Genomic DNA, 18,901 nt, shown 5'->3' on the forward strand with positions numbered 1-18,901 from the left:
ATACCTCTTGTAAAATTACAAGGTAATATTCAAAGCATGGAAAACTTTCAAGGTTCTTTGCAATTACCAAGACAGAGTAAACTTTAAAAGACATGTGCTCTATAAATCCAGTAGTATCAGATCAACAAGCTGGTCAAAACCTCTAACCAGTTCTAATAGATTTCTCTCATTATTTGGGAGTTACAATAAAATCACAACAGAATTAATCTAGCAGCCACAAACTACATTATCTTAAAATGATTCAGTGTAACAGGAAAATCAACGAAATAAGCAAGATTAATTTACAAAACACTAATTAGCAAAATACTGTAAGATACAGTCTCTTAAAAAGTCATTCAGTTCTGAAAGGTTTTTTTTTTTTATAATCAGTCTTTGCTCAAAGTTCTGAGCAGGTATGGGGTGAAATTTCTTCCCCTGAGTTCAGTTTTTAATCACAAGCCAAGTCTGAATAGGCCATTCGGCCCCATTAAAGGTAAACGCTAGGTCCACGTGGGGTCAGGTCGTTGGGCTCGGGGCTAGAGAAAAAGTTTTGTAGAAAATCCCACGTGTAGAGCTTGTGTGGGTGGCTAAATTAGGTCTTTAGAGAAACACGTGGAAGGCTAGAAATAGGGAGAAAGGGGAATATACCCAAATCATTTGCGGCAGAGCTGAAGCAGTCTCTGGAGGTCGAGATCTTGGCAAGTCAGGACTGGGTTCCTTCTCGGAAATCTCAGGAAAAGCAGCTCGGGGTTGAAGTGGAAGCAGCAGCACTGGGACTGGAACGCTGGCAGGCTTGTAGTCGGGAAGCGGTAGGAATGGAGATCAGTGGCAGAGACACACTGGCTGGGCTCCGGCATTTTAGTGTAAAGCCAAAAGCCCAAATTGGCTGGCCTGACCTCCCTCCTAAGGTGGTTTGGGCTGGACTGGCTGGCTGAGTCCCACTGGAGGCAAAAACGTGCTTTTGCTTTTAGCAAAAGCATGGCAAGGAAAATCACTTTCCCTTTTAAAAAAAGTGCTCAAAAGAGCTGAGCCAGATGGCCAAAAAGCAGGCATGGCTATCGTTAGGCTATCTGGAAGATTTAGAGTTCGAATTTCGACCTTCTGGTTTGCCAAATTATAAATATGAAAAATAAAAAAGGCTGCTATAATAATATATATTAGTAATTTAATTAAAGCCATGCTGATAGATAAAGTTATTAGACCACGCGCTTATAAGAATTCAAAATCGCCGCCCTCACCATTACTGTCTCCTGTCTCCTCCCAAATCTGCTGGCCAAGAGAGATACTCCCTCCTAACCCAGGAGATTATAAACTCTTCTCTGCGTCGACGTAGGCCTCCCCAAGCCCAAAGAACCGGAAACAGAAACCCGTTGGACCACGGGAAATGTAGTTTGGTACATTTCCCAAATTTCACTTTTACAAAATGCAAATCAAAACAACTCTGAAGTACCACCTCATACCTAGCAGATTGGCTAAAATGACATCAGGGGAGAGTAATGAATGTTGGAGGGGATGTGGCAAAATTGGGACATTAATGCATTGCTGGTGGAGTTGTGAATTGATCCAACCATTCTGGATGGCAATTTGGAACTATGCTCAAAGGGCTTTAAAAGACTATCTGCCTAGGGGGAAGCTGGGTAGCTCAGTGGAGTGAGAGTCAGGCCTAGAGACAGGAGGTCCTAGGTTCAAACCTGGCCTCAGCCACTTCCCAGCTGTGTGACCCTGGGCAAGTCACTTGACCCCCATTGCCCACCCTTACCATTCTTCCACCTATGAGACAATACACCGAAGTACAAGGGTTTAAAAAAAAAAAAAAAGAACTGTTTAATTGTAAAAAAAAAAAAAAAATTGAGACCATCCAGCAATAGCTGTCTTTTCTCCTCTTCTTATTTTGCCCATATGTCTTTTGCTACCATCTTCCTTTTTGCCACCTTTCTCCTTCCTCTCTAATATGAAGACGTGGCCCTTCTCCTTGCCAAGACAAACTCCTCTACTTGCATGTACATGTGATTCCATTCCATCCCATTTTCTCTAGCAGATTGTCCTATCATCCCTACTTTCTCAAACCTTCCCTATTTACCAGCTACTTCTCTGTTGCCTACAAACATCTCAATTGTCAGTGCCTCCTCAAAAAAACTTTCTTTGATCCAGCCATCCCCACTCACTATTATAATGTATCTCTCTTCTCTTTCATGGCTAATCTTGAGAAGGCTGTTTACCACTCTATTAAAAGTAATCAATGCTCTCTTAATGGCCAAATCTAATGGCCTTTTCTTAATCTTCATCCATCTTGACCTCTCTAGAGCCTTTGAAACTATCAATCATATTTTTTGATACTCTTGTCTCTCTAGGTTTTCATGATATTAGTCTACTTTGGTTCATCTTCTACATGTCTGACTGTTCTTCAGGATCCTTTACTGAATCTTAATTTAAGTCATTCCAACTAAATATGAGTGTCTCACAGGGTTCTGAGTTGGGCTCTCATTTCTTCTCCCTCTGTTCCATCAGTTCCCATGTCTTCAATGATCATCTCTATATTAGTGATTCTCAGATCTATTTATCTAGTCCTAACCTCTGTCCTGACCTCCAGTCTCACATCTCCAACTGTTTACTGGATATTTCAAACTGGATGGCCTGTAAGCATATGAAACTCAGTATGTCCAAAACAGAATTAATTCATTATCTAACCCCCACCTGGCTCAAACCTTCCCTTTTTCCTAACTTCCCTATTTCTCAGGAGGGTGGAAGACACTGCCAATTCAATTCAACTTTTCCCTCTTTCTCAGCCTCCATAGTGAATCTATCTATTGTCAATTCCTACAGATTCCACTTTTGAAATACCACTAGTGTAAGTATAGTCCCTTATCATTCATGGTTAGATATTTGTAATAGCCTTTTTTTTTTTTAATCCTTACCTTCTGACTTAGCATCGATATTGCATATTGGTTCCAAGGTATAATAAGAGGAATTAGAGCTGATTGCCTGTAGATGCATAGCTAGGAAGTATCTGAGACCAAATCTGATCCCCAGAACTTCTATCTCTATGTCTGACTCTCTATCCACTGAGTCACCTAGCTATCCCTATAATAGCCTGGTAGGTCTCTTTGCCTAAATGTCTCTTTCTACTCCAGTTCATCTTCTATCAGATGTCAAAGTGATCTTCCTAAAGTGAAGATCTGGCCATGTCTTTCTTTTTCAATCAATTCCAGTGTCTCCCTATTATCTCCAGGATCAAATACAAAATCTCATTTGGTTTTTAAAGTCCTTTATAACTTGATCTCTTCAATTTATCCAATTTTCTTACATTTTATGCCTTTTCACATACTTTATAAGCCAGTGATATGGGTCTCCTTGCTGTTCCTCTATCTTCTGACTACGTTTTCAATGACTGTTTCTCATGCTTCAAATGCTATCCTTCCTTTTCTCTAACTCTTGGCTTCCCTGGTTTACTTCATGCCTCAACTAAAATCCCACTTTCTGCAAAACTAGTTTCTGAGTATCTTTTAATGCTAGTGCCCTTTCTCTGAGATCATCTCTACATTATTCGGTATATAACTCCTTTGTACATAATTGTTTTTATGTTGTCTCCCCCATTAGACTGTGAGTACTTTTGAGAGCAGGGACTCTTTTTGCCTATATCCCCAGAACTTAGCACATTGTCCCTCACCTATTATTAATAACTTTTGTTGACTTGGGAGTAGAGTGCTATACTCAGCACAACTCTGGCATGATGTAGGGATAGTGATTGAACCTGTCACTATTTCTAAAAACTTTCTAATTTCTAAAAGTCTTCTGCTAATGCTAGGTCATTACACCATTCTTTCCAGAATTTATCTTATTAGAGAATTGCCTAGACTAGAACATCCAGAGACTAGGTGACTTGTCCACAATCACTGCCAGTTTGCATCAGAGTTGGGACCCAAGGGCAGGTCTTTTTGGTTCTGAGGCTAGCTCTCGATTCCCTAAGCTTCCTTGACTTTACCCAATCATTCAACAAGTCAATGCCAGTAAGCTTTGCATCCCATAGTGTAGCAAGTTACAAGTACAAAGAAAACAGTTGCTTCTGGCAATGAGCTTACATAGTAATGGGGAAACAACATCTACATAGTGAGGGTTTAATTGAGGCCTGTGGATGGATTAATTGGTTAAAATATGTAGAGGTGTAGAATACCTGCCTCAAGCTTATCAGGGTGGAAGAGGCTGTCTGGAAGGCGTCCATGGAGGCGACCCTTGGAACTTATCCTTGCTCGTACAGAAATGCCCCTGGGTCGGCTATCAGGAGACCTGAATCGCTGCTCTGCCCTAGATTTACTGGATAACTCTGAGTTCCACGCCCTCCAAAGGCTTTAATCAACAAGTTAAAAGAGCTAGTCCCTAAATCCAGGCTGAGATTTTAAGCTTCACGTTTCGTGGCCCAGACTTTTCCCTGAGACCCCTGAGGAGTGCCCTGAAAGAGCACCACGTGGTTGCAGATACATGTACAAAAGGTTTGGGAGAGACGCGTAACAAGCGCCCCCTTCAGGTCTTTATCTGTCAGTGGAGCGGAGAATATCTCAATACATATGGCTCATGAGCTAGGAAGAAACAGTTGCGCCATGAGATTGAACGATCCCTTATCGTTTTTCCTCCTTCTGTCCGGGCCGCAGCCAAGGAATTCTGGGAGTTGTAGTTTCTCGTTCAAAGTACGCCTTTATAGGTCGTGGTGCCCACCTTGGCGATAAGAACTACAATGTAGGGCGCATGCTCCACACGGAGCCCCGCACCGCCCAGCGTCGACCCCGCCCTGCTCCGCGCGCCCGCCTGCTTTCCCGCCCCCGCTAACATGGCGGCTCCTCTGGCCCTGGTGCTGGTGGCGGCTGTCACAGTGCGGGCTCTGCTCTTTCGCTCCAGCCTAGCTGAATTCATCTCCGAGAGGGTGGAGGTGGTGTCCCCGCTGAATGCCTGGAAACGAGGTGAGTCGGTGCAGAGCTGCCCCGCCTCCGGACGCTCGGGTGCCCGGCCCGGCCCCGCCCCCGCCCTGGCCCCTCCTCAGCAATGCACCTCGAGGCGGGGGCTGGGAGCAGCGTGTTCTAGGGACTGGGGGGTGGGGGGTGGGGTGGCTTTATCTCCCCTTCCCCTTCGATGTTTGGGGTGGTGACGGCTGCGGCCGGAGCAGGGAAGGGGCCATCAAAAGGAGAGGAATGGGGTGGGGAACCTCGTGCCTCTACCTCAGGGGATGATTCCATAGCTGGGCCATTGAATGGAGAGGGTGTGGTCCCTAAGGGCAGCCGCCAGCTCTTTGACTGGACTCTCCTCCCATCCCCCTAAAGGCCTGCGTAGAATGGGCGACCCTAGTGACTAGCCTGAGGTTGTGCGTGTGCCTAATCTACTTCTCTTCCTATTTTCCCATTCGAGGAAGAGGGCGTAGTCATAGAGAAGGGGGCGTGTCTCTTGGAAATGACCCACCCCAGTTCTTGAGTCTTGGTGTGACACCTTCCCCAATGCTAGGACCCCAGGGTTGGGGTGGAGGATGCTGTGTAACTAAGCTTGCCAAGAAAGATCTTGGGGTTATTGAGCATGGAAGCACTAGAAGAGTGGGACGGTTTGAAATAATACCCCAATACCACCCTTATCGGAGGGGTAGTTACTAAGTTTCTTTTTCCATTCATTCATTGAAGTGCCTACTGCAGAGAATCCCCGTGCTGGGGACCCTTGAGATGAAATGCTGGGCGTAGCTATAGGAAAGGCATTTCTTAGAGCCTCAGTTTTTTTCATCTGTAAAAATCAAGTGTTGGAGTAGATGATCTCTATGATAGTATTTAAATCTTGAATCCTTTGAGCCCGAAATGGATGGGATAGGGCAGTAGAGTTGTATGTGTTAAGATCATGCATTTGTGTGGAAATCCTTGAAGAATTGTGGGCAACATTTGTAAGGATTCAAAAAAGTAGAAGTGTTATTATGGGAATATACTATAGACCAACCGGTCTGGAGTAGGGAATGGATGATGAATTCCTGATATATATTTAAAAATTAAATTCAAAAATATGTGTTATTCTTCAGTAAATGTTTATTGATTGATAAGGTAGTAGACGTGGGATCAGGAAAGCTCGCATTTATGTTCAGCCTTTGATCCATGTAAGTGACCTTGGAATGTCATTTAACTTCTATAACTCAGGCAAATCCTTATGACATATACTAAGTAATGAATGTATGAATGAAGAAGCATTTATTAAGTGTTTATTATGTACTAGACACTGTGTTAGGTACTAGGACTACACATTTTAAAATCAAAGAGCTTTCATTTTCCTAGAGGGAAAGTAATACCAAGATTGGTTAAAGTAGTTATTGGGGGAACTCAACTATTAGAAAATCCGCTATTCCTAACATTTCACTAAATGCAAAATAGCTAATTTTTTTTAAATTAAATTTTATTTTTTCAACCAAATAATCTCTTCTTCCCCCTCCTCGTTACAGTCAAACAAAACAAATTTCTTCATTAGCCACTTTTAAATGAAAACTATAAATATACGTGTAATACATATGCATGTATATATCTCATTCTGTTCTGTCATTAGTTTCTTATCAAGAGGTGGGTAGCATATTTCCTTATAAGTTTTCTGAAATCTTGATGAATCATTATGTTGTTCAGAATTCCTTGTTACAATATTGTTGTCACTGTATATTTTCTTGTTCTGTTCATTTTACTTCGCATACAAAACTCCCTATGTTTCTATCATTTATATACCATAGCTTCTTTTTTAGCCATTCCCCATTTGATTTGCATCCCTTCAGATTCCAGTTCTTTGCTACCTCAAAAAATGGCTATAAATATTTTTGTACATCCTTAGATTTTGTTTTGCTTATTACTAATCCTACCCTTAATCTACTTGCCCTTCTCTCTTTTCCTCTTTTTATCCTATTTCCCTGTTAGAATGAAATGTTTTTCTATAACCCACTCTTTGTGTAAGTATTTCTCCTTTGATCAGTTCAGATGAGAGTAAAATTGAAATTTCAATTGCTTCTTCATTCTTTCCTCTTTGTTTTCTTGTGCACCTCTTTGTAGTAGTGGCTCCTCTTGTTTGTGAGATTCTGATTGTGGGTCCTAGAAGCTCTAGTCTAGATACTGACTGTACTGTTCCTGGGAGTTTTCATTTTAAGGTTTCTCTCAGGAGGTGACCAGTGGAGTCTTTCTTTTCCTACGTTGTGATTTGTTTCTAAGATCTAGTCACTTTTCTTTGAAGTTGAAATATGTCTAGTCTCTTTATTTTGGTCACGGCATTCTGGCAATCCAGTGATTATTAAATTTTTTTCCCTAGGTCTGTTTTTTACAAAATTTGTTTTTTCTCTGAAATGTCATACAATTTCCTCTATTTTTCAGCCTTGTGATTTTTAATATTTCTTATATTCTTCTATTTCTTTAATCAATATTGTCTCATGGAGTCCTGGACTTCTCTTTGGTACATTCTGATTTTCAGAATTTATTGGTTGGTCAAGGTTTTGTGCCTCTTGTGCCAGCTATTAATTTCTTTCCCTCTTCATTTCTTTCTTCCAAAGCTCTCATCTCTTCTCATTATTCTTGTTTTTTACAGTTGAGGAAACTGAGGTAAATAAATGACTTTCCCAAGGTTATACATCTAGTAAGTGTCCGAGACTTGTATTTGAACTTGCGTTTTTCTGACTCTAAACCCAATGCTTTATCCGCTGTGCCATCATCATCTGCCTGATGCTCTTGTTTTTTTTTCCCTAATTTTCTCCTATAACTCTCTTATTTATATATTTTCTGTTCTTTTTAAGAAACTCTTGTTTCATCTCTTCCAAGGACTCTAGTTCAATTTGTGCCCAAGGGAAGTTTGTGTTTGAAGCTTTGCTTATATAGATCCTTTGGATGGCAGCTGATGGATACAACCTTGGGCTTGGAGTCAGGATGACCTGAGTTAAAACACAGCCCTAGACACTTACCAGTTAATATGACCCTGGAGGAATCACTTAACCTCTATTTGCCTGGCACATAGTAGGTGTAGTTTAAATGCTAATTCCCTTCCTTTCCCCTTTTATATTGCTCTTCTGGATTTGTGTCTAGAGCTTCTTTGTAACAATAATGGTCCTTTATGACTGTCTTCTGTTTTTGTTTGCCATTCTTCCAGGCTCCATTCTGACTTTAGATTTGATATTAGGGCTAGCCTGTGTCTTCTTTTATTTTTATTAATTTATTTTCTTATGGCTCACCATTTCCTTTATTTGTACAAAATAGTGAATAATCATACTCTGGCTGAGAAAAAGTGGTGGTTTTAGGGTTTAAATAAGTCCTTCTGTCCTGAAGCATCTATTTTGAAGGCTTAAGATTAGAAGCTTTAGCCCAAGCATCCTTTTTTTTTTTTAAAGAATATTTTCCCATGGTTACATGATTCATGTTCTTTTCCTCTCCCCTGCCCCCCTCCCCCAGCCAACACGCAATACCACTAGGTTTTACATGTATCATTGATCAAGACCCATTTCTATATTATTGACAGTTGCACTAGGGTGATTGTTTAGTGTCTACATCCCCAATAATATCCCCATCGAACCATATGTTCAAGCAGTTGTTTTTCTTCTGTGTTTCTACTCCCACAGTTCTTCCTCTGAATGTGGATAGCTTTCTTTCTCATAAGTCCCTCAGCATTGTCCTGGATCATTGCATTGCTGCTAGTAGAGAAGTCCATTATGTTCAGGTATACCAGTGTATATAGTCTTTGTATACACCATCCTCCTGGTTCTGCTCCTTTCACTCTGCATCAATCCAAGCATCTTTTGGTTTGGCACTCTTACTCAGTGGACTCAACAACAGGCTTAGCAGCCTTGGCATCACTGGGCTTTGTAACCTTAGAATCAGACTTGGTGGCCTTGGCTGCCTTGGGATCAGACTTGGTTACCTTGGTATCAGATTTAGTGGCCTTGGAGCTGGATTTGGTGGCCTTGGGGTCAGACTTAGTGATCTTGGAATCCGACTTGGATGCAGGTCATTTCCTCAATCTGTCCTGAACCTGTGACCCAGAACGAGGTAATAAGTGACTAAGCTCCTATTTGGCACCTGTTCCTGTACCCTGTGCAAGCTCTAGATTGGGTATGGGTCAGAGACCTTATCTTTCCTTAGGTACCTCCTGCCTCTATCCTGTATCCTTATACTGACCTGGACTGGACAAATTACTTACCATTATTTTTTTTTTTTTTGGATTCCCAAATAGGATTAGATCCAGTATATCTTCTAGATTAAGAAGAGTTTGGTGGGGGGGACTCACTATACTGCTTTCTGCTACTCCTCCATCTTCACTCAGCTTTTTATCTAATTTTTGACTTTTCTTTTTTTTTTTTTTTTTAAGACCCTTAACTTCGGTGTATTGTCTCATAGGTGGAAGAGTGGTAAGGGTGGGCAATGGGGGTCAAGTGACTTCACCCAGGGTCACACAGCTGGGAAGTGGCTGAGGCCAGGTTTTGTAAAAGTGAAAATTGGGAAAAGCCATCTAGAAGTGTATATATTTCTATGGACATGGGAAATGTATCAAAACTACATTTCCCGTGATCCAGCTGTTTCCGTTTCCGGGTCTTTGGGGCATGGGGAGCTCTACATAGATGCAGAGAGGGCTTAAATCTCCTGGGTTAGGAGGGAGTGGGCTCTTTTGCGAGAAGGCGCTTCCAGGAAACAGGAGACAGTAATGGAGGTGGCAGTTTTGAATGCTTACAAGCGCGTGGTCTAATGATTTTATCTATCAGCATGGCTTTAATTAAAATACTAATTTATATATTTATACAAGCCTTTATCATTTTTAATATTTATAGTTTGAACCTAGGACCTCCTGTCTCTAGGCCTGACTCTCACTCCACTGAGCTACCCAGCTGCCCCTGACTTTTCTGCTAATACTTTTATTCCTCAGAAAGTAGACTATGTGACTGTATTGCTATATGGCACTGTATTGCTAATGTAGAACTAATTTTTCAAAAGAGATTTTTATTGATATTTTAATTTTTTTCATAATACCTAGATTTCTCCCATTTCCTTCTTGCCTCTTCCAGGCAAGGGGAATTTAAAAGAATTTTTTAAAAAATGAAAAAGAGGAAGATTAAAACAATCAATAGAACTGATGACTACATTGAAAAATATCTGTTATATGCATTGTTCTCTACTTCTGCAAAGGAGTTGAGGGAAGTGTTTTCTCATGACTCTTCTTTTGGGCTGTTTGTTTTTTATAATTTCCCAACATTCAGCTTCAGTTATTTTAAAGTAGGTGTTCTTTCCATTTATGGTGATGTTATCCTGCATATTGTTTTCCTGGCTCTGTTTACTAAATTTGCATCTGTTCATGTAAGTTTTTCCATACTTTTTTGTATTCATCATGTTTGTCTTTTCTTACCACATAGTAATATTCTTTTGCATTCCTGTACCATAATTTGTTTAGTCATTTCCTAGGTTCTTTGTTAAACTCAAAAAGTGCTGCTGTAAACATTTTTTAAAAATGGAACCTTTCTTTTTGGTAGCAATTGTATTGGGAGCATATGCCTTGCAGTGTATTATCTGGGTTAAAGAATGTAGCAAATTTTGATAACTAAGGAGAAGCTGGTTGGTTGTTATATAAGTGCCTGGTATTATGAGGCCTGAAGCTGAATGAGTGTAGAATGAGTGTGGAAGATCCTAAGTGTTGTAACACACAAGTTGTGGTAGTGAAACACAAAGGGACTCTACAGGACTATATTTTTGATGAATCTGCCTCACCCAACTTCATTATAACAGTGTCCCAAGACAGGCAGTCAAGTGAAGAATCTGTGGTTGAGAACACACAGCTGTTTCTAACTGCCTATCCTGGCTGAAAATGGATAACGCTGCCTGACTGTGGTTTGAGCCTATGTGTTCAAGCAGTTGTTTTTCTTCTGTGTGTTTCTCCTCCCACAGTTCTTCCTCTGAATGTGGCTAGTTTTCTTTCTCATAAGTCCCTCAGCCTTGCTCTGGATTCTTACATTGCTGCTAATAGAGAAGTCTGTTATGTTTGATTGTACCACAGTGTATCAGTCTCTGTGTACAATGTTCTCTCCTTTCACTCTGCATCAATTCCTGGAGGTCATTCCAGTTCATTATTCCTTTGAGCACAATAGTATTCCATCACCAACAGATACCACAATTTTTTCAGCCCAATTGAAGGACATTCTCTCATTTTCCAATTTTTTGCCACCACAAAGAACACAGCTATAAATATTTTTGTACAAGTCTTTTTCCTTATTATCTCTTTGGGGTATAAACCAAGCAGTGCTATGGCTGGATCTATTGAATGTTTTTTAAAAAACATTGCAGTTACTTTCCAGTAACCTCCACTTGTGTAAAACTCAAAACTGTTAACAAAGAGGTATAGTTAAGCAAAACAAAACAATGTATTGATTTGACAAATTATGCTTTTTTTTTTTTTAGCCATAGTCAACCACTTCACTGTGGATAGGAAGAAGATAAGTTTTACCATCAGTATTCTGAATTCAAGATTGGTCATTGTACTGATCACACTGTTCTGTGATGAGTGTTTTCTGTGTTTTCCTTTACATTGTTAGGTCATTGAGTAAATTGTTACCTTAGTTCTGCTTACTTTGCTCTGTTCCTACAAGTCTGACCAAATTTCTCTGAATTCTTCATATTTATTCTTTTGTTATGATGCAGTGATATTCTTTTACATTAATATATTACAATTTGTTCAACTACTCATAAATTACTTGAGGTCCACTTTAGGTCCAGTTTTTTTTTTTTAAATTGCAGAAAGTGCTGTTATAAATATTTTCCTATGTGGGAGTTTTCCCACTGCCTTTTAAAAAAAAGGCTCTCCTATCTCCTTTTCCCCATTGAAAAGAACAAATATACATAGTCAAGCCAAATAAATGCCTGAGTTGGTCATGGCTGAAATATAAGTCTCATTCTGCACCTGGGTATATCACTTCTCTCTTAGGAATTAGGTAGCATGCTTCCTCTTTTCTACTATTTTGACTTCTGTGGGGGAGTATGGCCATTTCTGGCTTCAAGAAGTCAAAACATTTTCATTTGAATAACTTTACTAATGTAGCCCCAAATTATTTTTTAGAATAGTTGGGCCAGTCCTTCACTCTATCAACTGCCTCTTCCAACATTTTCATTTTCTGTTATCTTTGTCAATCTGATGAGGTGTGAGTTGAAAACTTGGTGGCTTTATTTTGCCTTTCTCTTATTAGTGCTTTGGAACATTCTGTCATGGTTGATAGTTTTCATTTCTTTTTAAAAACTATCAGAAAAGATAGGGTCTTGAATATGTTGATTTGCCAAATGTGCTAATGGTAATAAAACATTTATTTTGTGTGTGGTTTTAACACATTTTTATTGATATCTTGCTTTTTTATGTCACCAGAGTTTTTCCTAATATTCCTTTCCCTTTCCTAGAGAGCCATTTCATATAATAATCAATTTTAAATAAAAATAATTTAAAAGGTAGAAAAAAATCAGTAAAACAAGTTAATACATTGAAGAAGCCTGAAAATATGTGCTGTGTTCCACATATAGACCTTCTACCTCTTCAGAGGAGTGCAGTGGGATCATCTTTTCATAAATCTTCTTTGGGACCTGTTCTTTTTAATTTTACAACATTCACTTTTTTTTTAAACACTTACCTTCTGTCTTGGAGTCAATACACAGTATCAATACACAGAGTGGTAAAGGCTAGGCAATGGGGGTTAAGTGAGTTGCCCAGGGTCACACAGCTAGGAAGTGTCTCAGGCAGATTTGAACCCAGGACCTCCCATCTCTGGGCCTGACTCAATCCACTGAGCCATCCAGCTGCCCCCTACAACATTCACTTTTGATTATTGTGCCATTATGTGTTTTGTTTTATTGGCTCTGTTTAGTACACTTTGCATCAGTTCATGTAAAACTTTCATTGGTTCTCTGCATTCATCATATTTATTGTTTCTCTTAGCACAATAATATTTCATTCCATTTACTTATCACTTTGTTTAGCTATTATTATAATGATAGGCATCTATTCTATTTCCAATTCTTTGTTATTACCAAAAATGCTTTTATGAATATTTTTATGCAATATAGGGTCCTTCTTTATATCAATGATTTTCTTGGAAAGCCCAATAATAGAATCTTTGGGTCAAAGGATATGGACATTTTATTCACTTAAGTTCCATGGTTCTAAATTGCTTCCCCAAATGGTTATACTAATTCACAGATCCACCTACTATGCTACAGTATGGTGTCTTTCCACAATCCCTCCCACACTGAATAGTCACATCTGTTATCTTTGCCTATTTATTGAGTATGAGATGAAACCTTAGGGTTGTTTTGATTCACATTTCCCTTAATTAGTGATTTGGAGCATTCTTTCATATGGTTGTTAATAGTTTGCATTTCTTTTGAAAACTTTTCATATTCTTTGACCAGTTATCTCTAGGGGAGTGCTTTTGGTTTGTTAATTAAATTTTTTTTCTTCAATAGCAAACCCTAATCTGAGAAATTTTATTTGAAGATTTTTTTTACTCCTTCAACTTCCCTTCTAATCCTAGATAATAGTCATTTTTTTGTTTAGAAGCTTTTCAGTTTCACATACTCAAAGTTATTAATTTTATCTTTTGTAATTGCTTCTCTCTTTGGTTTGGAATACATTTACCCAAAGCCATGAAAGGTGTATAATATGCTTCTTTTCCAAATTTTTTGGTGATATTTTCTGTAACATTAAGGTTAGAATTTATTGTGAGGAAACAATTATTGTGGAATATGGCATATAAGGTATTGACTTAACATTTTTTTCTAGGCTGCTTTCCAGTTTTCTCAGCAGGTTTTTGAAAAATCAGATATGGAGTTCCTTTTTTATTTGTCCTCCATTTTTTTTTAAACCCTTACCTTCAGTCCTGGAGTCAGTACTCTGCATTGGCTCCAAGGCAGAAGAGTGGTAAGGGCTAGGCAATGGAGGTCAAGTGACTTGCCGAGGGTCACACAGCTGGGAAGTGTCTGAGGCCAGATTTGAACCTAGGACCTCCTGTCTCTAGACCTGGCTCTCAATCCACTGAGCTGCCCAGCTGCCCCCTTGTCCTACATTTTTAATTGAATTTTCTTAGCAATTTATATGTTAGATGAATGGGGAGGCTTAATGCAGGTACTTAAAATTGGGATGTATATACCTGCCAAGCAGACCAAAATACTTGAATTGATCTGCAAGTGGCCATTTGGTCTTTGCTTGAATACTTCCCTTGATAGAAGGACATCTTCTCATAAGGCAGCACATTGGATTTTTGCATGATTTTGGTGATGAATATGAATATTTTATCCTAGATCTGATGTGAAGAATAGTGTGTCTAGTATAAAAAAGTCATTAAAGAGTTTATAGCTCTGTGAAAAACAGGTATATCCCAGCATATTTTTTGAAACCTCTCCATTAGGCAATCATACTTGGCTATTTCCTTAATGTTCTTTGCACCACCTATTGGAATATAACTAGTGATTTGGTTAATAATATTTATGTTTAGCAAAATAAATTTATTTCAGAGTAGTTTAAAAGTGTTTAGTGCTTTCTTAGGTTTTCCCAGCCAAATGTGTAGCTTATTTTTTAGATGTTTTCTCTTAATCACTGCTACTGTATTTTATGGAGACAGTTTGTAGCATGTGACAGCCATACTTCTGTGTGTTTTTAGCATACCCAAAACTTGAATGGTATAGTTATTCAATATTGTGAAAAATGTATTGCAGGTTGATAAATGCAAGAAAAAAGAATGAGGTAATGGAATGAGGTAATGAAATAGCTTGGCTAAAATATTGTTGCATTCAAAACAAGTAGTAGAATCTTAAAGTCTTAAAGTGAGAAAGGCTTTAGTTAGTTAGTGGTTTTTAACCTGGGGTTGGTGAACTTAAAACAATTTTTTTTGATAACTATTTTAATAGAAATATTTTTCTTTTAACCCAATTTGTTTTATCTTATGCAGTTTAAAAAACATTCTAAAAAGATAGTTCATAGGCTTCGTTAGGCTGACATGATTAAAAAAAATGATTAAGAACTCCTTATGTAGACATCCTAATTTGAAACATGAATGACCTTTCTGATATTCCCTGTAAATGGACTTCAGTCTCTGCATATAAACGGGCACTATAAGAGTTTAAATTTAGTTTTTTTATGCTAATATGAAGTTCTAAAGTAATATTGTGGTCGTGTATTTAAAAAACATTGTAGCTTAAGTCAAAATGACTTTTAGCAGTTTTATTTACAAAGAGGTGGAAAGAGTGAAAGTGGAACAATGTAGATAAAGAGTCAGAAAGTACTGTCTAGCTACAAATACCCTAAGTTTAAATCTAATGTCTCCAGACCACAAATGTAAATCCAAAAGTGAATTTCACCAAAATCCAAAGCCCAATTAGGAAGCCGAAAACCAAAGAGCCAGGAGAAGCTGAAGAATCTCCTGAGAACCTTCAGTGCACAGGAGGCTAAGATAACGAAGAATCTCACCAGAACTCACACTGAAGGGAGTGTCCCATGGAAGTGCCAATGGAACAGAGAGGGTCTCCTCATTAAAGAACCAAGAAAGGAATCACTCCAGTCACTGCCTCAAGCTGAAGCAGGATCCAGAGAAAGAGTCTCCTCCTCCAGTCTGGCTCAGCCATACAGAGAAAATGACTAAATCCTTGAGCTGACCTTTTAAAGCAATTTTTTCAATGTCACTTCCTGTCACAGGAACCAATCATAGTCTTTCAATTTGCCTGGCACTGCCCAAAGAGGGGGGCAGTGACCTTTGGAGATGTGAGCTTATTCTAGTGACTTGTGAACTCTTTTACTTAGTGTCAAGTAGGGGTACTTTAAGTTCTTGATTTGTTTAGATAAAAATAGACAAGGGGAGAGAGAATCCTATCTTCACAGGCACCCCCATTCTGTTATTGGGCAGTTATAACTTAATAGTTAGAATTGTTCAGGTGCAAGTAGGTGGCTCAGTGGATTGAAAGCCAGGCCCAGAGATGGGAAGTCCTAGGTTCAAATGTGGCCTCGGACACTTCCTGGCTGTGTGACTCTGGGCAAGTCATTTAATCCCCATTGCCCAGCCCCTACTACTCTTATGTCTTGGAACCAAAACATTATTTATTTATTTATTTTTGGGTTTGTTCCGCAATGGCAATTCTTTCTTATTAAGATTAGATTTGCCTGTCTGAAACTTTTACCCAGTGGTTCTATTTCTACTCCCAGTGATAATGAGATTAAATCTACCTTGTCCATTCTCAAATCTAATCACAAAAAATGTAAATAACCCCACTTAATTCTCAAGTGGGAAGTCTGTGACCCATGTGTGCAAGAATGGGTGACAAATTAGAATTGACTGACTGCCCCCTGGGCAGTCCTAAGAAAAGCATCTATTATGATTGGACACGTAAACTAAGAGGAAGGCACAAGAAGAGATGCAAAAGAAGCCCCTTTAAAAGAGAGTGACAACTTCCTGTAGCACCTTTTCTTGTTTATGACTTGGACCTGGAGGAGTGCTGGACCTGGGACCCTGAGACTGTGGTGAGACTGCTCTTAAATCTTTCCCTTAGAATTACATGTGGTGAGTGTAAAAACCAAATCTTCCTGGACTTCTCTAAAGGAACTGCTCTTTAAAAAAAGATTCTGTGACTGAAGCTTCTGCTTCATTCATCTCCAGCCCTCTGGGACCCTCCAGCCTTGGGCTCAAGGGTGAGCCCTCTTCGACTGAGAAATAATTAGATCTGCCTGAGTTGAACAAGGGGGCCAGAGCAAATTACTTAGTGTTAGGTTACTTAGCCTATTCTCTCTCTCATTTTCTTTATTTTATCTTCCTCTTCTCATTTGTAAATAAAGTTCCATAAAAGTCATTTTGACTTGAAGTTATTCTTTAATTGGGGATTGATAATTATTCAGTTCCCTGGAGACCAAACCTTTATTATCCACCTAACCAAAACCTCTTTTTACCCCTTATATCCCTGGGGCTTAGTAGAGTCTGGAAGTATATCAAAAGCTTATAATAGGATCACTCCATACCTGATTCTGCAATGTCCCCAAAGAGTAGCCATCCAATATTCCTTTAAGGACACTAAAAAAGGAGTAAGCCACTACCTTCTAAGGCTCTTCTATCCTGTGCAAGTCACTGCTTGGTACGGGGGCTACAAAAGACAAGATGAAATAGACCTTGTCTTAAATTCTTCTGGGCCCCCAATCGATAAATGGGCAAGGGACATGAATAGGCAATTTTCAGATAAAGAAATCAAAACTATCAATAAGCACATGAGATAGTTCTAAATCTCTAACAATTAGAGAAATACAAATCAAAACAACTCTGAGGTATCACCTTACACCTAGCAGATTGGCTAAAATGACATTAGGGGAGAGTAATGAATGTTGGAGGGGATGTGGCAAAATTGGGACATTAATGCATTGCTGGTGGAGTTGTGAATTGATCCAACCATTCTGGATGGCAATTTGGAACTATGTTCAAAGGACTTTAAAAGGCTATCTGCCTTTTGATCCAGCCATAGCACTGCTTGGTTTATACCCCAAAGAGATAATAAGGAAAAAAGACTTGTACAAAAATATTTATAGCCATGTTCTTTGTGGTGGCAAAAAATTGGAAAATGAGAGAATGTCCTTCAATTGGGGGATGGCTGAACAAATTGTGGTATCTGTTGGTGATGGAATACTATTGTGCTCAAAGGAATAAAGAACTGGATGAATTCCATGTGAACTGGAACGACCTCCAGGAATTGATACAGAGTGAAAGGAGCAGATCCAGGAGGACATTGTACACAGAGACTGATACACTGTGGTACAATCAAACATAATGGACTTCTCTACTAGCAGCAATGCAAGAATCCAGAGCAAAGCTGAGGGACTTATGAGAAAGAAAACTAGCCACATTCAGAGGAAGAACTGTGGGAGGAGAAACACAGAAGAAAAACAACTGCTTGAACACATACACTGATGAGGATATTATTGGGGATCTAGACACTAAACAATAACTCTAGTGCAACTATCAGTAATATGGAATTAGGTCTTACTCAATGATACATGTAAAACCCAGTCGAATTGTGTGTCAGCTAAGGGGGGTTGGGATGTTTGCAGGAGAGGGAAAGAACATGAAACATGTAACTATGGGAAAATATTCAAAATTAAAATTAAAAAAAATTTCTTCTGGGGATATTTTCTTTTTCTTTTTCTTTTTCTTAGGCAATGGTAGTCAAGTGACTTGCCCAGGGTCACACAGCTGGGAAGTGTCTGAGGTCAGATTTGAACCTAGGACCTCCGGTCTCTAAGCCTGGCTCTCAATCCACTGAGCTACCCATCGGGCCCTTCCCCCCCCCCTCCCCCCGGGATATTTTCAAGCCCCTCCCTGTCCTGGTCACCTAGCTCTATACCAGTGATTCCCAAAGTGGGCGCTACCGCCCCCTGGTGGATCCAGGGGAGTGGTGATGGCCACAGATGCATTTATCTTTCCTATTAATTGCTATTAAAATTAAAAAAAATTAATTTCCAGGGGGCTAAGTAATATTTTTTCTGGAAAGGGGGCAGTAGGCCAAAAAAGTTTGGGAACCACTGCTCTATACAGATTCCAGTTTGTCAGTACTCTTTCTAAAAATACTGAGCCCACAACTGGATCTTATACTTTTGAGGATTTTCTGACTAGGGCACAGTGGAACTATCACCTTTCTCCCTATGAGACACTGTTTCTGTTAATTCATCCTATGATTGCTTTAATTTTTTTGGGCTACATAGTCTTACTTTTGGCTCATGTGAAGCTTACCTATACTACTTACTTGGATTGGATAATTCACCACCAGTTTTTTGTGGTTAACAGGATTGTATTTAGTAATTCGGCTTTATTCAGATATTCTTTCCATACAATGGGCATTTTGATTAACAGATTTGTTGCCAGGTCTAGCAGGTCTTTTTATGCTACTATAATAAAGAAATATAA

The 18,901-nt window shown here is 39.2% G+C and overlaps 1 protein-coding gene across 1 annotated transcript in view; it reads left to right on the forward strand.

Annotated features, from left to right (window-relative positions):
* The first annotated feature begins 4,801 nt into the window (after positions 1 to 4,801).
* PIGU (phosphatidylinositol glycan anchor biosynthesis class U) overlaps positions 4,802 to 18,901 on the forward strand; it is a 118,033-nt gene continuing 103,933 nt past the window's right edge. Inside the window, exon 1 of the mRNA XM_044664380.1 lies at positions 4,802 to 4,931. Coding sequence (XP_044520315.1) covers positions 4,802 to 4,931 — 130 coding nt within the window. The remainder of the gene's footprint in view (positions 4,932 to 18,901) is intronic.

The sequence above is a fragment of the Gracilinanus agilis genome, chromosome 2, assembly GCF_016433145.1.
Source record: "Gracilinanus agilis isolate LMUSP501 chromosome 2, AgileGrace, whole genome shotgun sequence".
In the NCBI taxonomy this organism is placed as follows: Eukaryota; Metazoa; Chordata; class Mammalia; order Didelphimorphia; family Didelphidae; genus Gracilinanus; species Gracilinanus agilis.